The sequence below is a fragment of the Lytechinus pictus genome, chromosome 17 (genome assembly GCF_037042905.1).
Source record: "Lytechinus pictus isolate F3 Inbred chromosome 17, Lp3.0, whole genome shotgun sequence".
In the NCBI taxonomy this organism is placed as follows: Eukaryota; Metazoa; Echinodermata; class Echinoidea; order Temnopleuroida; family Toxopneustidae; genus Lytechinus; species Lytechinus pictus.
The window spans coordinates 17,790,311-17,814,554 of NC_087261.1; the positions used below are offsets into that span (position 1 = coordinate 17,790,311).

Below are 24,244 nucleotides of genomic sequence, written 5' to 3' on the forward strand. Positions count from 1 at the left end.
GAAGACGATTTGGATATTTGACCAACTGATATTAGCCGACATGGCTAACCCTATGAACATTGGACGAACTGATTAATGGACGATTTGGCATTAGCCTAAATAGAATTAGATGAAATGGTCGGTAGACGAAATGGGTATAGACGAACTGATGATTAGACGAATGGCCATTGGACGAAATGGGTGAGTGGACGGAATGGCAGTAGACGAATTGGCAGTTTACCAATAAACCTAACCCCCAAAACAGACTTTGCACGAAAGAGCAGCCTTTATCTTGCCATATTTGATTTAAATTCATCGGCAGAACATATTCGCACTTAACCAAATCTTAATTTATTTGAATCTGAAATGGAAAAGTCCTGAAATCTTGATTATCCTTCAGTTTTTTTAACCTTACTTTTCTGTTTTGATTTTGTGTCGGTTTTGTTTCATCACCGCCCTTTGGATTTTGTATAGGTTTTCTTTTGCCTAGTTTACTTTGTTATGGTTTATTAGCATTGTTTGTATATTGCAATGCCTTTCTAAAAAATAGTTGATCGAGGGCTTTCTGCCCTGTTTAAATGAAATAAATCAAATCAAATTAAAGTATTAGACATGACGAAAAGGCGATCAGGCTAGATATTTTAACCAGCGTATGTATAATCTATTCCTGCCCCGGATTCCTGCCCACTAAATACGTTGCATGGATTTCCACTTTCACCTGACAGTATCCTGGCACACCACCGGATTGGTATCAGTGTAGAGGTGTATTTATGGACGGGTTCGTACTGTATAGGTACGTCACTGCAACGAATCCCCTCTCTGCCCCACCCATCATCACCATCCCTGATGCGATTTCAACTTCAATTGTGACCACCATAGAAAGACATCACACGGTGGCGTTCATGGGAGATAAAGAAGGAAGCCTACATAAGGTTCGTTCACCTTGATCCCGCCCTCCCCCTTCCCTTCCACGCACATCCAAACATTTTACACACACCAACATGCTCACTTACAAGGCCCATTTTTAGGAACAGTCTGATGAATATTTAGAGAATAGTATCTTATATTAGACTCCCTATAGCGACCATTTTAACAGATGTTGTCCAAGATAACAACAGAAAGGATTTGTTTCTTATTCAGTTATCTAAGTTCCTTATTTTATTCTGATCCGTTGTTATTTAGGTTGGTTTGAGAATGAAAAAAATAGCACTTTTTTGTTAAAGTTGTTTTTCCCCTCCACATTACCAACGCTGTGGCGTATACAATTTAGTCAGGCTATATAATTCTCGAAAATAAATTGTCTAACGATTTATTAAACGTTTTGAATAAATTTATCCAGCATCCTGTGTAAACAATATACATTGCAACAACAAGTTAGGTAGATAATTCATGACACAACGGTTTTAAACATATCATGTGGAAGTTCTTGTGAAGCCTCTTTTCCGTAAATAAACTAGGGCCAACACCCGGCTCCACATCTTGGTTTTGCGGCCGTCTTTTTTCTTCCTAGTTTGGCCGTTATCAAGATGCTCTATAAACCTCCATATATTTGATAATTATATGAATTTCAACGTAGTCCTGATATATTCGATATGTTAAAAGGCCGACTATCACTTGTGTTTTTCAAAATAGCTGAACATAGTGAACAGTTCATTTGGATACGTATATGAGGATGTCTTTCTTGGAGGTGGATCTGTCTTACAGGATATGTTCCTTGATGAAACAAACGGGCAACTTACACTCGCTACTAGTTCAGACCGAGACTCACAGGTGAGAATTTTCTTACACAAGCTTTATTTGTAATAAATGGAAATACATTATTACCAAATGATATACCTATTAAAGACATGTGGTAAAATGAAATCTAGTATTAAACTGCACTAAGAATGTAACTGTATGCATGAGGAAAAGTACAATTACGTTATAGATTTTAGTTGGGGCAAGTGATATTCTTTGTTCCCTAGTACTTTGAAATGAACATTGTGATACGAAGACTGAAATCGCGTGTTAAGAGTCAACAGCATCTTTGAAATACATACTTTTAATTTCATCATAAGTTGTGTAATGAGTCCTTATTGTAATTTATGAAGAAAAGAAGACCCCAATATGTTTTTAATAAATGGTTTCCCTCTTTTACAATAATGTGAAGAATCGGGTTGTTACAATCGATATAGTCAACTGTGAACAGTACCAGACCTGCGAGGAGTGTATTGGTGTGGATGGTGGAAATGATGGAGATCCTTACTGTGGATGGTGTACACTTGAGGCAAGGTAAGTTTGTAGTATATTTAATTCCCCCCCCCTAAAAAAAAAGATAAATAAATAAATGAATAAAATCAAAGTAAAAATTGATGAATAGAATGAATAAATAAATAAATAAATTAATTAATAAATGAATAAAAAAAGAATAAAAAATAAGAATATAACAAGACATAATAATGAAAATATTAACAGTAATTACTGACATGACCAATCCTTTAACTTGCATAAAATGCATACCACCCTTTTCCGATTATTATTAGTTTCGTAATTCACTTTCACCTATACACAACAAAAATGTAAGTCCCCCTTAAACAAACATCCATAATTTCCGAACCACTGGGAGTTTTTAATACATTTTCACATTTTAAAAGCTACCCTCTGAGTGAATGTAACGGACGTATTTTATGTCATGCTACAGTGAGCACCGCCAGAAGGCAAAATTGACAATTTTTTAAAGTCACAAGCCAATTATCATGACTTTGATTCAATTTCATTGGAACTAATTCACATTCGCATCATGAAAAATCTTTAGAAGGCTTGTAAAAGGTACTTTCTAAAAGACGATACAACTTTGCTAAATTTCTCGATTGAAAAAACTTGCTGTAATTAGATTTTTTTTTTCAACAATATTCATAATTTAATGGTTCAATATGTATTTAATGAAAACATAAAATACGATTTTCAAATATCATAGGCAAGTATTGTTTTATTTTGGGAACTGAAATTACACAATCATTATTTTTCTCTTCATGACCAATTAACAAGCTTCAATGATTCAAAGGAGATTAGCTCTTTTTTACGTTATTGGAAAAAAATTCAAGTGCTAACTATGGATATTTGTCACGAACCTTGCATAGTTCATCTGATTTGATATTTTATGAAAATCCTAATGAAAATCCTTCAGTGAGCACACAATATTCTAAAAGTAAGCAAATAAGAACAAAATGAAGGCCCTGGCCCCATTCTATGCCGTATCGAATGATTATTTTAGTGTGGGCGCCTTATGGATAGTGTCACTCTGAAGCCATGTGTGAAGTTTAAAAAAAAATGTTGGCACAGGTAACAAAAACCGTCCATGAAACAAACCCTCATTTCACTTTTGTTAAAAATTTTGATGTCCTCTCTCATAGACATTGTGTACACTAGGGGTGCATATGTTTAGGAATAGGTAACCCCTTATTCAATGTGGTTGAACTTTTTCTCAAAACTGTTTTTAGATATGTCATTTAAAGTAATGTTCATCAACCACTGGGAAAACTATGTGGGGTTATAAAGTAAATAATGGGGGCCAATTCAGTTTCAAATATGACTTGATTGCTTTTGTTTTTATCATCCATCATTTTTATCACCACACACTTTCCGAACCTTTTACACTTTCATGGTTGAGCGAGCACACTTAAAAAGTTAGGAATTAACACTCTTAATATCGCATTTTTTGCATACTGTTCCTAACAATTTCTCAGGATCAGTTGAATTTATGGATAAATCAGTGGTTGATCCAAAATTTGAAAATGGGGAGGGGGGCGAGAAATTGGGGAGGGGAGCCACTAACATTTATCAATTTAAATTTTTTTTTAAGCTACAGAGAATACTAACACAACCCACGATCCATGAATATTCGTTTACAAAATTTGGTGTGGAGTGGCTTAATGGTGGATATTAAAACAGAATTAGCACCATAAAATGCATCAAAAACAACCTTCGTCCAACTTTGTATTTGCACAATCTGAAACACGACTCTTGTGACTTTCGAAAATTGTCATTTTTTAAAATTTAATCTTTGATTACTCATGCATGACTCAACCGATCAATCTCATTTTTGTCAGGAGTTGCTTAATGAGCGGAGAAAACCTCCTACGAAATATTATATCAAAATGATTCCGTTGAAAAGTTACAGCATTTTGATTTAGGGGGACTTTTTTGTTGTGTACATATCCTTTTTACTGCAAGGTGTACACGATACGAGGAATGTACTTTCCCTGATGAATCTACTCGGTGGCTGTCTTACAATGCAATCCAATGTGTATCCATCTCAGATGTTCAGCCCGACCATAGACTACCATATCAAGTTACAGAACAAGAGGTTTGTGGTGTTCTTAGACAAGAAGTTTCTTTTATTAGAGGTAGAATTTGGTGGGTGATTTCAAGTTCGGCAATGGCCTTATAGTTTCCTAGCCGGGGTAAGGCCTCTTCTTCATCAGAAATTGTCTGTATTTTATTTTTTTACAGGGACTTTACATAAAAAATGTCGGATTTTACATCGAAAATAACGTAAAACGAAAGGCCTGATTTAATTGTTGAAAATACTGCTAAATCATTAAATACTAATCATAAATACTACATACTGTATATATATATATACATATATATTTATACCAAATAAATCATGAAATGCTAAATACTAAGGTTTACCATTAACGTTACAATGGAAAGACCCACGGCATGTTACCATAAATCTTGGAAACTTGTTTAGATCCTGCAGAAGAAAGTTTAGCTGTGTTTAATCATTTCATTGGGAATAACTCAGTGCACTGAATACAGTGGCCCGTATTCTGATAGCAGGTTTAACTTAACCCTAGTCTAAAGTTAACCCTGGTTTAACTAAACCTCCTCTAAACCTCACCTCTGGTCTAAGTGTAGTTTAATTATTTTGATATTCTGATAGCCAGGTTTAACTAAACCTGGGTTAAACCCGGGTTTAAATTCTTTTTGGAAATAATCATCCTCTTTTAACCAAGACTAGCACCTTTTTGGTAAATTACTGCTGCAGGGATGACTGCAACAAAGTTGAAAAAATGTGACTAAAGTTGTTTTTTCTAAAAAAATTGGATTTTATGGAAACTAATTACAACTATTGTAGTGAAAGAAAAGCATTCATCACCCATATATGGTAAGAAATTTTCATTCAGATTATCTTTATATTTTTTAATTACTAAAACATTTCAATCCCAAACCGAGTGACCTGCATAGTTTTTTGTATTTCAGTCCCATTGATTGCTTTTCATGTTTGTCAAAATCAAAATTGAATAGATTCACCTCACCCACTCTAGACTAGAGTCTAGTCTCTAGACTCTAGTCCTAGATCTAAAACAATAAGTTAAGAGGTCGACATCTTTATTCTAACTTCATGTAAGGGGAAATTTTTGTGACTTTTGAGAGTAGTCTTGGGTCTAACATTAGGCCTAGGCTATAGTTAGATCTAGCTTTTAGGCCCAATTGTTTGGAGGAGAATTGAACATTGTTTTGACTTTTTTTTACTTTCCTGAAGCAAACCGTAGTCTAGTGGAGCAACTGAGACTGAAGCTACATATTTATAGTATTGGTCTAGGCCTAGAACATCATTCAGGACTTAGGCTGGCTTATCCTTGGGACAGGGATAGATATAGATCTATATTCTAACCTTACTCTTAGTTAGAATCTAGTAGAATAGATCTGATTTGTCTTAGACAAAAAGCTTCAGTCTCTGTATTGTTCCGCTGAGTCTGATGAGTATGACGGTCTCCGTTGCCGTTGGCCTCTCTCACCAAGGCAATGTGATATGACAGTAAAATGTCAGAATTTTTTCAATAAATCCCCAGAAACGACGGTTATTCCTGTCTACACTAGGCCTACAGTGTTAGATCTGACTATCGCTATGCATTGCTTGCCAAGTAACTACTAAACTAGGCCTGGCTAAATTTAGACATCTCTCTAGGCCTACTCCTGTTTTGGGTCCATATCTGTTTCTTTGAAGAGTTTTTATTTCATTTAAATATTTTTGGGGACTTGTTTAGGTTTCCAGGTCCAGGACTAAAAAAACAGGCCTAAACCTGTTTACAGCTTAGTCTTGACTAGACTAGGCCAGGCCTAGATTTATGTAAGAATTTAGACCAAGGCCTAACGTTAGTCTGTGCTATCTAGTCTACTGACTTACTGTAAATATGATCTAGAATCTCTAACGCTGGCCTAGTTCTAGACTAAATAACTTAGACTAAAAGTTAGACCCTATCTAGATCTAGAACTAGATCTGTATCAATCTAGGTCTACATGTAATAGGTCTAGATCTAGAGATTTGTAGACTCTCAATTTAAATTCTAAATCGAAAAATAGTAAATGTAGGCTAGTCTACAGTAACTTAGATCTAGGCCTACTCATCTAACCTTAGGCCTGAAAAAAGAAGTAGGCTAGAGATCTAACGTTGGATTATTACTAGATCTAAAGAATCTAGATCTAGGCCTAGATCTAAAGCTAGGGACTGTAGTTCGAGATCTAGAGGTCTAGCACCCCCCTTAAACCTAGAACTAAGGCAAGCCTACAGCTACATGTAGTTCTCTATGTAGCCAAACAACAGTTAGCATTGACTATTGTCTTAATCTTATTTTGGTGTGTGTACGTACCATGCAATATAGGCATAAATTCTAAAAAATTGTTGGCCATGATTTGTTGGATTTAAACCAGCTAGGCTTAAACTACCCCCTGTGCGAGTTTAACTTTTTGAGGATTTATTACCACACTTAGACCAGGGTTAACTTAAACCTTGCTATCGGAATACAAAACTTAAACCTAGGTTTAAATATGGCAGTTAAACTACGCTATCAGAATACGGGCCACTGGCCCGTATTCTGATAGCGTGGTTTAACTTAACCCTAGTCTAAGTGTGGTAATAAACTGCCATATTTAAACCTAGGTTTAAATTTCGTATTCCGATAGCAAGGTTTAAGTTAACCCTGGTCTAAGTGTGGTAATAAATCCTCAAAAAGTTAAACTCGCGCAGGGGGTAGTTTAAGCCTGGTTTAAATCCAACAAATCATGGCCAACAATTTTTTTAGAATTTATGCCTATATTGCATTTCGAGCTACTTCCTCAGTTTTTAACAGATTCTCATGAAATTTGGAACACACTTTGGTCTCAAGGTAAGGAGGTGTAAGAATTTTTCCCCCTTTTTCGGAAATTGTGTTGCCATGGTAACAGTATATTATGGTTCAAAATTTTGCCGTTTAAAATACTTAATCAGTTTTCTACCAATTCTCAAGAAAGTTGGCTAACACATTGATTTTGAGGTAAAGATGTGCAAGACTCATTTTTGCATGTGTCGGAAATTGTGTTGCCATGGTAACGGTATAGTATGACAAAAACTTAGCATAAATCTTGCTGTTCCAACTACTTCCTCAGTTTTTAACCAATTCTCGTGAAATTTGGCACATACATTAGTCTTAATGTGAAGATGTGCAAAACATATTCTATGCCTAAAGTATATAAAAAATCGCGTTGCCATGGTAACATATCAAATATCGAAAATTAGGTGAAAAACTTGTGGTTTTAATTACTTTATAATTTTCAAACCATTTCTCATGATATTTGGCACAGACATAAGTCTTGAGGTGACGATTTGCAAGACACATTTTTGCATGTGTTGGAAATTGTGTTGCCATGGAAACGGTATATTATGGCAAAAACTATGTAAAAAATCTTGCAATTCCAACTACTTCCTAAGTTTTAACCAATTCTCATGAAATGTGGTACAAACATTAGTCTTGATGTGAAGATGTGCAAAAAATATTTTATGTCTTTATAAAAAAAAATCATGTTGCCATGGTAACAAATCAAATATAAAAAATTAGATGAAAATCTTGTGATTTGAACTACTTTATCAGTTTCCAACTGGTCAATTCTCTTAAAAATTTGGCACATACATTAATGTTGAGGTGAAGATGTCTGACATATTTTTGCCTGTATCAGAATCGTGTTGCCATGGTAACAACATATTATATAACGAAAATAAGGTGAAAATTTTGTAGTTCGAACTCCTTCATTAGTTTTCATTTATCAACCAATTCTTATAAAAGTTGGCTCACACATTGGTTTTGAGGTATAGATCTGCAAGACATATATTTGGGTGTATCAGAAATTGTGTTGCCATGGTAACAACATATTACATAATGAAATTAGGTGAAAATCTTGCGGTTTGAACTCCTTCATTAGTTTTCATTTTTCAACCAATTCTTATAAAAGTCGGCTCACACATTGGTTTTGAGGTATAGATCTGCAAGACATATATTTGTGTGTGTTGGAAACTTTGTTGCCATGGTAACATCATATTAAATCAATAAATGTGTAAACACATCTCGTGGATTGAACTTCTTCATTTTATGACATAGGCCTATGCTCATGAAATTTAGAACACATAGGTTTTGAGGTAAAATAATCTGCAAGACACATTTTCTCATTCATCAAAATATGTGTTTGTATGGTAACTACACACACCAAAATAAGATTAAGACAATAGTCAATGCTAACTGTTGTTTGGCTACATAGAGAACTACATGTAGCTGTAGGCTTAGTTCTAGTTTTAAGGGGGGTGCTAGACCTCTAGATCTCGAACTACAGTCCCTAGCTTTAGATCTAGGCCTAGATCTAGATTCTTTAGATCTAGTAATAATCCGTTAGATCTCTAGCCTACTTCTTGTGTCATGCCTAAGGTAGATGGGTAGATCTACTGTAGACTAGCCTACATTTACTATTTTTCGATTTAGAATCTAAATTGAGAGTCTACAAATCTCTAGATCTAGACCTATTACATGTAGACCTAGATTGATACAGATCTAGTTCTAGATCTAGATAGGGTCTAAGTTATTTAGTCTAGAACTAGGTCAGCGTTAGAGATTCTAGATCATACAGTAAGTCAGTAGACTAGATAGCACAGACTAACGTAAGGCCTAGATCTAAATTCTTACATAAATCTAGGCCTGGCCTAGTCTAGTCAAGACTAATCTGTTGTTGGTCTAGGTTTAGGCCTGTTTTTTAGTCCTGGACCTGGAAACCTAAACAAGTCCCCAAAAATATTTAAATAAAATAAAAAATCAGAATACCAAAATAATTAAACTACACTTAGACCAGAGGTGAGGTTTAGAGGAGGTTTAGTTAAACCAGGGTTAACTTTAGACTAGGGTTAAGTTAAACCTGCTATCAGAATACGGGCCACTGTGTTTAACTTGACAAGTGACTAACGTCAGGGCCTATTTTTATTTCACGTGCATTTTATAGCCATCTAGCATGTCTAGAAACATTGAAAAGCCCGTTCTTACAGCAAAATCGAAAAATATTTTTACATCGTCATCAATAGGTAACAAGAGGCTATTCAGAAAATATCGAACACAATTTGCAATCAAAGGTTATCTTTTCTCTATACCGACTCTAGATCACCATTACTGTAGAGCAGCTTCCAACCCTTAAAGACAACCACCAATACCAGTGTGCCTTCGACTCTTACCCTGTCAATGCTGTGACAACGTCCGATACAGTAGTGTGTACAACTCCTCCTGTGGACGGATTGCCTACAATCCCTGACGAGGGTGAGGCGAGAACTTTTGATCTCATTGATGCTCTTATGGCTTTACAATTATTACATGTATAGTATTTTTTTCTACATTTTCAAGAACTTGTAGAACCTTATCCCCAAGATCAATGACTAAAACTTCCGATAAACATATTTCAAGCATCTTAAAATTACCTCTTCCTGCAATTCACGAAAAAACATCCATTGGCCATGTACCGGAAACTAATATTTTTCACTAAACATGTCGTTGACGTCTCTTGGAAGGTATTTTTATCCGTTGTGTATTTTACTGTTGATGATTTTTGTTCTGTTTCAACCACCAGATGACCATAAGGCTTTGATTCTTTCCATTGTCTCAATGGAGACAAGAGTTAACTTCATAAGCACGGATTTTATCCTGTTTGACTGCACCCATCATAAATCGTATGTAGCACATTTCCCTGGATATTTTGACACAGCACTTTATGATATCGTATAAACGTAATAATTGCACATTTTATTGTCTTATGCTAGCTGCTTTAACACAAAGGTACGATCGGTGGGGGCGGTCGCATCGACCATACCCAGCGACCGATGAAATGATGATCTGAAAGCACGTCGTACTCAGCGACCAATCAAAATGCCCTATGCAGTAATAAACGATCGGTCGCTAATTACAGCCGGAGATTCACTTCAGCGACCGATGCAAGCCCTATAGTCCAGGATAGAAGAGGTTTAACCTTCTTTTTTCCATATTTACAATCAGTGGCGTACCGTGGGTCACGGCATTGGGGGGGCACCAGCAAAAAAATTGAGTCACTTAAAGAGCGCGCGAAGTGCGCTCAGTTGCCAGGTATACTGACATAATAGAGACATTTTTAGGATAGTGTCATTAAACGGATATGTATCTCACTGATCACATCATGCGAGCGCGAAGCGCGAGCTGAATTTTTTTGAAATTCAGACCTAAAAAGGACATTATAAGCAAATTCTTGTTATCATAATACATACCTGTCTCGCTAAACAAACCATGCGAGCGCGAAGCGCGAGCTGAAATTTGTGTATATATTGACCCCAAACAGGGACATTTTAAGGACTATATTTTAGGAATCCATTAAGAGTATACATATCTCACCATAGTCATCTATTGTGAGTGCCAATCTCTTGCTGATTTTGTTAGAATAATATACATCTAAATACATGAAGCACTTTTTTTAATCATTGTAATCATGGTTAACATACGCATCTCACTAATCAAATATTGCGAGCGCGAAGCGCGAGCTGAAAATTTAGGAAATTCAGACCTGAAGAGGGACATTTTAAGGCTTGTTTGTAGGAATTCACGAAGATCATACGTATTTCACTAACAAAAATATGTGAGCGCGAAGCGCAAGCTGAAATTTTTGCATATCATTGACCCAAAACAGGGATATAAGGACTATTTTTTAAAGGAATCCATTAAGAGTACATATCTCACCATAGTCATCTAATGCGAGTGCCTAACGCATGCTGATCTTGTTAGAATTACATGTAAATGACACATGAAGCACTTTTTGTAGTCATTATCATATACGCATCTCACTAACCAAATGATGCGAGCGCGAAGAGCAAGCTGAAAATTTTTGATATTCAGATCAGAAAAAGGGACATTTTAACGACTGATTTTGGGAATTCATGAAGAACAGACATATCTCACCAATCCACGAATGCGAACGTAAGCACGGACAGGAAATGGTTTATATTAAGACCTTAAAATGGGGCAATCACTTTAAGTAGTCATGAAATAGAAGCATATGTCACTACATAAACAATAATAATTCGAAGTGCGAGGAAATATATTTGGTGTATATTGACTTGAAAACGGGAGGTTTTAGTACAACAGGATTATATATCCTGTTAAACATACAATGCGAGCACCAGGAACAATGGAGACATAGGCCCTGCGCAAATTATGTTTCATAAAGTTATGATTTTTTTTTAATGTAATATAACATAACATAATTATAACATAATATAACATTATAATGAACAATAATTTCTTCTTTCCCCACTACGTTTCTTTCCCTTTCTCCCTCTTTTTCTCCTTTTCCCCGTTTTTTTTTTTTTTGGCCAGCCGATTGGGGGGGGGGGGGGGCACGTGCCCCCCCATGCCCCCCCGTAGTTACGCCACTGTTTACAATATATGTTTATGGTTTCTTGTCAATTCGAGGGTGCTTATTACGAATCTGAATGATGCCACTCGTGTAACCTTGAGCTTTTTCCGTAAATTGGCAAAATCCAACATGGCCGCCAAAATATGCATATTACCCATGAAAATCATAAAATTGCCAGCAAATTGGCTATAAAATGTATGTAATTGTGTTGCAGGAGTGAACATGGTGAAGTACTCTCTGAAAAAAATATTGACAAAAAATGTATTTCTTGATATTCAAAATGGCCACCACAGACCTCTGTATATTTTATAATGTACAATATGAATAGGGAACATCATTTTTTCACAAAAATTCTCACTAAACTGCAAGTAATTCTGATCTATGGACGAAGTAATATATGAAAATCATCAATGCTAACACGATTTATCATTTATTATGTTATGTATGGGAAAATTGTTGTATTTGATATTAAAAATAGCTGCCACTGGCCCAAATAATAGTATTTTCTATGGCAAATGGGCCAACAAAAATCGCAAGAGTGAGCACTAAAATGAATATTATTAAGATAAACGAGTGGAATACTGACTAAAAACACAATTGCTAGCGAAATATTTTATTCAATATGCCATGCATGTGATAAATGTTGTATTTTGATATTCAAAATGGCCGCCAAACGCCCTAACAGTATTATATAAAATGAGAAAGAGGACCAAAGAAATCACAAGAGTGAGCACTGAAAAATATTTATTTGTGATGAATAAATAGAAAACTGTCTAAAAAACATAATTTTTAACGAAATATATCATTCAGATTTAAAGTTTGTGTTTAATACTGTATTTTGACTTTCAAAATGGCCGCCATAGACATTGATTGTATTATTTCAATGCGAACTGGGAAATATATTTCACACGAGTGAGCACCATAAATGCACGTAATTGTGATTTATGAGTAAAATATTGTCTGAAAGCATAATTTCTATCAAGATATATCATTTCTTCTGCCAGGTAGGTGATAATACTGTATTTTTTAATGTCAAAATGGCCGCTACGGGCCTACAGTATTATGTACAATGTGATTGGCGACAAATGATTTTAACTGATTTTGGTTTTGCTTGACTAAATGGTGTCGTATGAGTGAAATTTTGTCTGAAAACATGATTACTAACGAAATATATCATATCATCTAAAATTTAGGTGAAAATGTTATATTTCAAAATTCAAAATGGCCGCCATATGTCCTTTTGTGAAAATTATATGTCCTCTTCAAATTGTACATAGTACAATAAGGGCCCATGGCGGCCATTTTCCAATTGAGAATGCAGCATTTAACACCTTAAATGCACCAGATATGATATATCTCGTTAGGAACCATGGTAATTTAGACAATAAAAGACTCTTACATCACAATTATATGAAATACTTATAGTCAAGCAAAGCCAAATTCTATCATAATTATATGTCCCAAATTACAATGTACATAATACTTTTACGACCTATGGCAGCCATTTTGAATGTCAAAGTACAGCATTTATTACCTCCATGACCAATATGTGATGTATACTCATACATCACAGTAACATGCATTTCATGATTTCCTATACGCATATAGCATACTTAAGTTAGGGCCTGTATCAGCTATTTTGAATGTCAAAATACAATATTTATCTCTTACATGGCAGAAGAAATGCTATATTTCATAAAAATCATATTTTCAAATAATGTTTTATTATACATCAGGATTTTATGGATTTCATAGTCAAGTAAATCCAAAATTCTTACAAAATAACATGTCCCCATTTCATTGTAGATAATACTGTTAGGGCTTATAGGTGCCATTTTGAATTTTACAATACAGCATTTATCTCATGCATGACAAAAGAAATGATATGTTTCGCAAAAAAAAACATATTTTCAGACATTATTTTACTCGGTGATAACATTTACATGCATTTTATAGTTCATACTATTGTAAAAATTAATTTCTCCAATCGCATTGTACATAATGTATAATGGGCTTATGGCGGCCATTTTGAATGTCAAAACCAGCATTTATCACATAAATAGCATTCATATTTCGTTAAAAATTATGTTTTTAGCCAGTATTCTACTCGCTTAACTTAATCTTAGTAATATGCATTTTTGTACTCACTCTTGTGATTTTTTGTCCCCATTAACATTGTACATAATACTGTCGGGGCATTTGGTGGCCTTTTGAATATTAAAATGTTTCATTTATTACATACATGACATAACAAATGATAAATTTCGTTAGCAATCATGTTTTCATCCATTATTTCACTAAAAATTACAATTACTTGCTTTCAGTGCTCACTTTTGTAAAACTTAGTTTTCCCCATTCATATTGTACATAAAATAGAATACAGGGGTCTATAGCGACCATTTTGAATATCAAGAAAATATTTTTTTTTTCAGAGAGTATTTCACTCCTGCAACACAAATGCATACATTTTATAACCAATGTGCGGGCAATTTTTATGATTTACCTGGGTAATTTGCATATTTTGGCGGCCATATTGGATTTTGCCAATTTGCGGAAAAGGCTCAAGGTTACACGAGTGGCATCATTCAGATTCGTAATAAGCACCCTCGAATTGACAAGAAACCATCTAAAAATACTGTATATATGAAAAACAAGGTTTGCTCAATTTTCTGTGGGGCCTATCCTGGACTATTTAGCCATGTCACGTTTGCTTCGAGAAATTTGAGGAGCATCTCGGAAATAATATTCCAAAAATTTCACATAATGTGGGGCTGTTATACGTACTGACATCTACTGTATATTTCCTTAAAGATTCTGTCACTTCGTTATGAATAAGAACTTGCAAGTAATTCACTTTTTAATTTGCAGTCAAAGGGGGGGGGGGGGTGATATTCTGGCGTCGTGCTTTATATCTCTCTGCGCTCATTCTTATTACTTATTAAAAATAATTGCAAATTGTTGATTTAGATACTGCTATGCAAATGAAAATGTCATCGCGATTAGAGTTCTTAAGAAATGGTGCAGGAGCAGTTATCAAGCAAGACACATTCCATAATGACGGTACAGACAATCATGGTCCATGGCGTATGTTCAGCTGCTAAACTCGTTCCCATATGACCCAATTGATCTTGAGAAATGGATACTTATACACACATCTATTGGTCGTTTTTTTATTGTTGACTTAAAATATAAACTGAACTGAGTTTCAGATCTCTCTACAGCCAACAAAAAATAAATGTGGCTACGTGATAAAACTTAACAGTGCAGACTTTAGCATCAATTAACAAACGAGTAAATGTTTTAGATCATAAATTGGTATCAAGCCCCTCAACGTTTATCCAACGATTGTCGATATACAGGGTGTTTCTAAAAAAGGTAACCGAAGTTCAAAGGTCAGGTATATCAATAATTCACGATCTATTCTTGAGATTTCTATTTGACATAACTGAGTAACCCCATCACATTTAATTTGCCACCTTATTTGCGTCAAAAGTGTCATGGGTCGCAAAGTTATGTTCCTTCGAAGGCGAAGGGTACACTTCATACTTTTTCAAAGTTTTGGGGTTTAATACGCATGCAACAAACCCATTTTGTTGTAGGGTTTTGCTTTCATCAAAGTTTTTTTTTTTCCTCTGCAAAAAAAAAAAAAAAGTTATACCTTCTGCTGTTTTTGCGAGTGAATGACCAGGGCACTGTTGCATAAAAGTTACCATTATGGTAACTTTGCCATCCAATGGTAACTACTCTGGTAGCATGGCCTAATAACCAATCGATATCAAGGATTCCATTGAAGATACCATTGCATGTCAAAGTTCCCATAATGGTAACTTTTATGGCAGAAAACAAGTAGGCCTGAAGTGCTTTTTGAACAACTATGTCAATTTCACGCTATCATGGCTTATACAACTGTACTTCTCTTTTAGTTGTTCGTCTTGTGTCTCAAGTGCATGGCCCTGTGACTGGTGTGTTTACGACAACAAGTGTACATATGATAGCAACTCATGCCAGGCCGGTGAAACTGTGGTGATTGGACAAAATGTAAGCATTTATCATTGAAAACATAGACCTCCGTTATAGTTTTGCATCTTTGATCCCTGGATCCGTGATTAATTTAGTTTTTGTATCGAAAAAGGTTTCATGCAATACTTCAGCAGGTCACTGAATGACATCAATCTTAATCTTTTCTTCTACTTACTGAAGTTAACTTCATTTTTATGAGAACTTTAATAGTTTTAACTAATCAGGATGTCTTAGGGATATTAATTTTAAATGTTTTTTTCTTTATTCAAGTTACTTCATGCAAATTGATTTTAAACGTAGAATGAAGATGTATCCCATTTGATTCATGCTTTTCAGCATTGTACTAGAAAGTATCATTTCAACATTTTTGATATATAGTTACCATAATGATGTTATTGGCATAAATAGTTATCATCTTCATTATTGTTATTAATCATCATTGTTTAATTATACGTAATTATTATACTTATTTTTATTATGTTCGTTTTCATGCTGTTATTAGTAATATCCGTTTACAATCATATTACTTGGCTGCTGCTACTACGACTACTACCAATCCATTTAGTATAATGTGGTTATTATGTCCAATCTCATCATGATTATTATTATCAGTAGCAGTATTACCCATATAATTTAACATCTTATATTTGGAACCCTAATTATAAAGCTGTCCATTTAATTTTGGATAAGAAATCTCATAAGAAACACATAAGTGATTATACCCGTTGAATTTTCTACATTTAGAATCCAATAGGTTCTGGAGATAAAGGTCAGAGCTACTGTCCTCAGCTGGGTGGTACCTCAGAAACCTTCTTCATACCAGTGAATATTCCTTCAGGTTTCTCACTAGTGGCAAGAAATATTCCTACAGATCAAACAAAGGTACTGCTGTGGTGTAATGACAATTGTAACGTGAACGTTTATATGCATACTTGCATTCACAATATTTGGCCAGCTGTCTCTCATTGCAATACTCTTCGAAGGCAAAAAAGATGAAAAGGGTGGAAAAGGGTCGAGGAGTGACAAGACAGTGTTGTCCACCCTTTTTAAGAAAGCTGTGATATTTCAGCCAGCTTTAATGATGATTTACCATTTACATTCTTTCAGGGTTTTTTTTTTAATCAATTTTACCATACCCACATTATCTACTTACTACTGTTACGGTTATAAGGCAAGGGCATACCGCCGGGTCCGCTGCTGCTGCTACTGGCTGCTCTAGTACTCTTCCTTGGCTAGACTACCAATAGTTAACTTTTAGTGAAATTGATATTGCTGATGCGGCTGTTGTTGCCATACCTACTTTCTCTGAATGATAGTTTGTATGTGACTGCATTAGGCCTATATACGTACTATTATATTGACAAGGCTTTACTGATTAGCATGCAGATTATCACAGTGATTGAGTAAAATTATAATCAATGTATTGTTATTATTATTATTATTACTACTACTACATACTAGTATCATTATTTATTATTAGTAGAAGTAGCATTATCATTGTGATTTAGTAGTGGACGTACGAACCTTTGCTCTATACAGGAATCATATCATCATAATATTATCGATGGCAAAATGTATATTTGATCATTATGTATTTGTTAATTCAATGTTCGCAGATCCAGTCATTCGATTGCATTCTTCTTATAGATGGAGACGAGGCACGCGTAGAAACTACATTCTTCAATGAAAGTTATGTTCTGTGTGGGGCTAAAGAGGTAAACATTACTTATTTACAGTGTTCAAGTCATATAGCGTATGCGTCAACATCCTGCAAAAGACACATATTCTTTAATTTACTAACTAAAAGTATTAAATTACATCAACGAGTGACTTTCAAAATATTTAATAAATTCCTACCTGCCGATGTACATCAACGCTTTTTTAATATCTAAAGCGCAAATATCATGCTTCACATACTAAATTCAATATGTACTTTGCCTCAGGAAGAGTCTTTTCCGTACTTTTGGCAAATTTGAAATCACAGACTCGCTCAGTAAACGTGTAATTCTCAACCGCATCCTTGTCGAGCTATTCCTATGCGAACATTCACCCTCCCATATATATTATGTCTTAGCTTTACTTTATCAATAAACACCTATTACATTTATATCTCGCACACGTCCCTTGCCAACTAGCACATCTCTTTAATACAAAAGTGAGGTTGGTACACGAAGTACTTTTGACTTTATTACCATAGAGTTACTAACAATTAGTAGCTCCATGTCATTACCAAGGACAGTTAATAGCATTTATATGGACAGTTCAATGGGGAGACTTAATTAGACCAAACAGAATGCGCTAACAAGAAATTAGATTATGTACGAGCAGTGGCGTACCTAGGATTTTCCACAGGGGGGGGGGGGGCGAATTCGTCTGCCAAAAATAGACAACCACAAATGAAGGATTTCGTACCAGAAAAAAAACTGACAAGAAAAAAAAAAAGGTCTTCAACCACAAATAAATGATCTCGTCAGCCAAAAAAATTGACAAGCAAAAAAAAAAGGTCTTCAACCACAAATTAAGGATTTTGTACCAGAAAAAAATTTGACAAGCAAAAAAATAAAAAATAAAAAAGGTCTTCAAGACTCGTCAGGTGGGGCAGGGATATGTCCCCTGCATGGGTTGTGACTCGTCAGGGGGTACGAGCATTTCCCTACATATCCATCTTCCAACCCTATTGGGAAGCAAATACTAAATACTCAAATACATGAATTATATTCTAGCCTAGATCTTTATTTTAATTATATACATTTTTTACAGTACATGTATACTGACGACATCCTTCAGAACAATGTAAGCGTCTCCGTTCAATGGAATGACCAGCACTATATAGATGACCCTAATGATGCATATGGTATGACATAAGTATCTGCAGTAATTATTTCTTTATCTATCTTCTAATTTGAAATTTCTTAAAACATTAACGTATTAACTAAGTTTTTTCTGTGTAGTAACTTTAGGCACAATAGTAAAAGTTTGTGCTTTATTTCAACTTCTGTGATCAACACCTAAAGTGTTGAATTATTTATTATCAGTATAAAACAGTAACGACGATTTATTATTTTATTTAACTCTTGATTAGCATAAATTGCCCGCAATGTTAAAAGATGTGAACCAATTTTTGAGAAATTCGTACGTAAAATGTGGGGGCTTGTATTTCGGATTGCGAAAATATCTTCTAATACTAACAAACTTTCTTTTGCCTTGAAGTGACTCTGTACAAGTGTTCAGCCAACGATGGAAGCTGCAGCCGGTGTCTATCTCCAGAAGCAACACCTTCGTTCCTAAACTGTGGCTGGTGTGGGAATGACTGTAATGTCATTGAGAGTGACGTTTGTCAGAGCAATCGATTTGTCAATCAGAGTGAGACTAATCTTTGTTCAGCACCAGTAATAACTGAAGTAAGATGATATCATATTTTTTAAAGTAATAGTTACGACAAAATGTCAAATTTGTAAAAAGTATGTGTCGCGTCTTTTATACCAGGACTCCCTCAGTAAGGATATGCATCGCTTCATAGCAGCTTTCCTGCAGTCGTCATTGTTATGTTTATTGGTTTCTCTTGATGATTTTCGATGAAAAGCTGTTTGCAAGATTACTTCGAGGGAAGACGCTGCTCTGAGCTTTGACAGGGTGTCTTTAGAGTCTCTTTTCTTGTTGAATTTAGCAATATAAGATATTATGATTTCATCATTTTGTTTCCACAACTAAAATTGTAAAGAATTGATACATAGTCAAGTGATAACATTACCTTCTGCATAATATGGTTAAGGCCTATGTGACTTACTATAATTACGAAATATTATTATTAATCTTTGTATGTGAAAAATCAAAAGACCACAACAAACCTTTTTTCTATAGTTTTATCCCATATCAGGTCCAATTAATGGCAGTACAAGATTGGAAATCATCGGAACCGACCTAGGAGTGGCATTTATTGATGTACTAGAGGTTACCATAAGAGACTTGATGTGTAACCTCGCTGACATGGATTCCTACTATCAACCAGGGCAGAGGTAACGGAGTCGTGTCGGGAAAGAGGGGGGCGGCAAGGCCCTTGCAGGGCCATGGGTAACACATTTAATATTGCAGACAAATAAAAAGCGCTCGACGTCATCATCGGTAATTAGAAGGTCTGCGATTTTGTGATTTTAGAGCTCACGTCCCGTGCTATCATACCGCTAAAAATGGTCCAAGAAGACATTATTGTTTACATCAATGTAAAAAAAATTGAATAATCATAATTATTTTGTTATATGTTTGTTACATCAAACTCCAAAAACATAGCTAAGGATTATTTGTTGAAGATACCAGCTATGCACGTATACAACTTAAATTTGTCTTTCGTCTTCCCACAGTCTTCGTGGTACACGTGGCAATTTATGAGTATGCATTATAGTGTCATTCAGTCCTTAATGTGTGCACGTCATTGGTAAATTGCCATTGTGCTTTTCATCTCTAATTATTTCACAGATTCATGATTCATTAAACATAGTATAAAATAATATATACAATACTAATTTTCTGAGTACAGATATCAGTTTCATCAAATGACACCCGTCTCTCATTTCAGTGTAAGTTGCCTAACTGGGTTATCCCTTGCGGTAACATCAGGACGAATCGCGATTACGATATTGTCTGGTACAGAAAATAGGACGGGAAACAGTATTGAACTGTTCCACTATAGGGTGAGTGCATTTAAAGGAACTATAATCATTTGTTTATATAACACTAAGCATACTAAACGCTTTGATAAATTTTGTTAGTAAACCTATCATTTTGTTTTACGAATTCACATATTGGGCAGTTATTAAAGGTCAAGTCCACCTAAAAAAATGTTGATTTGAATCAATAGAGAAAAATTAGACGAGCATAATGCTGAACATTCCATCAAAATTGGATGTAAAATAAGAATGTTATGACATTTTAAAGTTTTTATTTTTCACAAAATAGTCATATGCACAATTTAGTCACTTGCAAATGACAGAATCAATGATGTCCCTCACTCATTATTTATTTTGTTTTTTATTGTTTTAATTATACAATATTTCAATTTTTACAGATTTAGTTCGTAGTTCCTTTCTGCGCATGATCAAAAGATTCTACGCATGATCAGAGGAAGGTCATTTGTACTAAAGTGACATGGTGGTTTAAAATCTAATGAGATAAGCACCAACTTTGATGTCTTGATTATTCATAATTCTTTTGAATTGTGGTTTTCATTTACATCCACAAAAAACAACAATGCATCCACGAACGACTGGTATTTCACAGTTTGCCAAGTACTTTGTGCAACATGCTAAGATATGCATTCAAAGTAGGAATGCAACAAATATCTTCATGAAGTGTTCATTGGTGTGCTATTCTAGTCACCTAGTCTATTCAATTTCTTCATCCTGCTATGTAAGGCAAGTTTACATAATATCTTGCTTTGAAATCTGCCTATCATAATGAAAAAAATGAAAGGTCATTTGACCAATATTGTCCATGAAGTAACTACGAACTGGTCTATAAGGACCAACTTGACTGAACCATTTAATGTTAAACAATGTTAATTCCACATGTTCAGGGTGAAATAAAATGTTGTTTCACAGGACAATGAGGAGGAAATTCGAATATTTCATACTTCATATAATAAACTACAAAATAAATAGTGAGTGACGTCATCAGTTCCCTGACCGGGATGTGCATATAAGTATTTTGTGAAATTAAGGAAAACTTAAAAATGTCATTATTGTCATAACTTTGATTTTGATGAAATTTTCAGTGTTGTGCTTTTTTTATTTTTCTCTTATTTAAATCAAATTTTTGTTGGGGTGGACTCGTCCTTTGAAAACATTTCGATAGAGCTTAAAATAAATATTAAATCAACTAGATTCATAGCATTCCAATTTGATGATAAAGATTAAATATCATTGTGGACCTACCCCCTTTTGCAAGTAAACTGAAATGAATCCAATCTCTTTTGATTAAAAACAAAGATTTATCTTTGCCACTTTCATTCAAGTTTTCATTTGAATTTCAAATTGTCTTTGGTTTCATCAGAGTGACTAAAAATTCAGAGGCTTAGAGACAGAAAACAATAAAATTTATGAAACAATTGACCTAACCCCTTTTGACAAATGAGTTCTTCAGAAGAGTTTAGTTGCTAAAGGGGTTAGGTCCACTCCAAGAAAATCATTTTTTTAATTCTCCCATATTGCAATATTTTTATGCGAAACTGAATTTTCATGATACCCTACCCTGAGAACATAAAATTGGGAATAAGAGAAATCTACCTGTCTTCATATTTTTTACGATATTCTTTTCCAAAAGAAATCTGTGTGGACCTAACCCCTTTTGCAACTAAACTGAATTGGACCAAATCCCTTAAAAAAAAAGTGATTTTTCTTGTCCATTTTAGTTCACTTTTTAATAGGAATTTCAACTTTTCTTTGGTATCATCTTATAGAGCTACTAAAAATCTATACATTAAGACATAAAAATAAAATTTGATGAAAAATTGACCTAACCCTTTTGAAAGTGAGCTCTTCATTTTTAGGAATCCATTAAGAGTATACATAACTTACCATAGTCATATAATGCGAGTGCCAAGCGCTGGCTGATTTTTGTTAAAATTACATCTTAACACATAAAGCACTTGTAGTCACTGTAATCATGATTAACATACGCATCTCACTAATCAAATATTGCGAGTGCGAAGCGCTAGCTGAAAATTTAGAAAATTCAGACCTGAAGAGGAGCATTCTAAGGCTTGTTTGTAGGAATTCACTAAGACCATACGTATTTCACTAACCAAATGATGCGAGCGCGAAGCGCGAGCCGAAAATTTTTGATATACATATTAGAAAAGGGACATTTAAGGACTGATTTTAGGAATTCATAAAGAGCAGACATATATCACCAATCCACCAATGCGAACGTAAGCACGGACAGGAAATGTTTTATATTTAGACCTTAAAATGGGGTAATCACTTTAAGTAGTCACAAAAAGAAGCATAGTCACTACTTAAAACTCGAAACTTATAACTCGAAAACTGCGAGGAAATATATTTGGTGTGTATAACGGGAGGTTTTAGTACGACAGGATTATGTATTTCGTTAAACAGACAATGCGAGCACCAGGAACAATGAAGACATAGGCCCTGATCAAATTATATTTCATTAAGTTATGAACAAATGTTTCTTATGTTATATAACATAACATAATTACAATTATAATTACAATGAACAATAATTTCTTCTATCCAACTACGTTTCTCTTTCTTTCTCCCTCCTTTTCCCTGTTTTTGGCCAGCCGATGGGGGGGGGGGCACGTGCCCCCATGCCCCCCCCCCCCCCCGTAGTTACGCCACTGCTTGCTCCTTTGAAAGACCTGCCAAATATCTTAATAATGTATTATTATTGATGGGCATTAAGTCATAATGTATACTAACTTATCAAAAAATATCCTCATGATGCAAGTAGACTTGTTGATAATTTTTGTCCCCTGTTGTTCTGCCTTTTTGAGGGGACAATGTTAATCTTACCTCCATCCATTTTTACATCTTTTGTTATAATTGTAACCGATGAATAACAAAATTCTACTTATGGCAGATTGTCACCTATTGGGCTCACATGAGTATTACAGACCCCCATTCACTCAAGTGTTAAATCATAGCTCATCTCAAAAATCAATCACACGATAGATTTTACTTTAATTCACTGACATTAGTCACAATTAACAGTACATTAAAACTAGATATGTTAATCGGGTACTTGTCCAGCTCAATTAAAATTTAAATGGCCTGAAATAAGACTAACCATAATTTCGTCCAGTTCATTGCCAGAAAATCCCGAACTGCATTGTGGATGATAATCAAAATGAAATACAATAATGCAGTCTAGCCTCCCCTAAGGCCTTAATTATGAAAGAGTATTAACATGACATTGTTTCTATCATTTATATTTTTGTATAAAAACATTTTGTCTATTTTTTATCAATTATTGTAATCAATAAAGTCATGTGATATTTACCTATACCTGTCCGGCATGCTTTGCTCGCAGACGAATTAATCTCATGTGCCCTATAAACATATTCGAATGTGTTGCCCTCATAGGATCCGCTGATCTCGGGCTTTAGCCCCACCCAGGGCCAGGCAGCGGGAGGGACCCGGGTCACTATTACAGGAATGCACCTCAACACAGGAAGGAACATCGAAGCTAGATTCGGAGAAACACCATGCACCGAACTGTGAGTGTCGCCATGATTTTGATATTACGACAAAGAATATTTTAAAAATTAGAAAGTGAATTTCAAAAAAAGATTTATTTTTCTCTCCGCTTCTCTTTTCTCACATTCGCATACGCACACACCCTCACACATACACACACTCAGGGGCCGCGGAAACGGGGGGGGGGGCTGCGGGGGCTTTAGCCCCCGCACTTTCTTTTCCAAAACCGTGTACAATAACGTCAAAATGACCATCTGATTATGATATTTTGCATGGTCAGCCCCCCGCCCCACTTCAAAACCGTTCCGCGGCCCCAGCATACG

The 24,244-nt window shown here is 35.0% G+C and overlaps 1 protein-coding gene across 1 annotated transcript in view; it reads left to right on the forward strand.

Moving 5' to 3' along the window:
- The first annotated feature begins 708 nt into the window (after positions 1–708).
- The window catches only part of LOC135157157 (plexin-B-like), a 43,473-nt gene continuing 19,937 nt past the window's right edge, over positions 709–24,244 (forward strand). The window contains exons 1-14 of the mRNA XM_064111852.1: positions 709–911; positions 1,612–1,749; positions 2,129–2,250; positions 4,192–4,324; positions 9,419–9,572; positions 9,880–9,979; positions 15,612–15,726; positions 16,453–16,590; positions 17,325–17,423; positions 18,469–18,562; positions 18,919–19,109; positions 19,570–19,724; positions 20,282–20,396; positions 23,808–23,941. Coding sequence (XP_063967922.1) covers positions 750–911; positions 1,612–1,749; positions 2,129–2,250; positions 4,192–4,324; positions 9,419–9,572; positions 9,880–9,979; positions 15,612–15,726; positions 16,453–16,590; positions 17,325–17,423; positions 18,469–18,562; positions 18,919–19,109; positions 19,570–19,724; positions 20,282–20,396; positions 23,808–23,941 — 1,850 coding nt within the window. The 5' untranslated portion in view covers positions 709–749. The remainder of the gene's footprint in view (positions 912–1,611; positions 1,750–2,128; positions 2,251–4,191; positions 4,325–9,418; positions 9,573–9,879; positions 9,980–15,611; positions 15,727–16,452; positions 16,591–17,324; positions 17,424–18,468; positions 18,563–18,918; positions 19,110–19,569; positions 19,725–20,281; positions 20,397–23,807; positions 23,942–24,244) is intronic.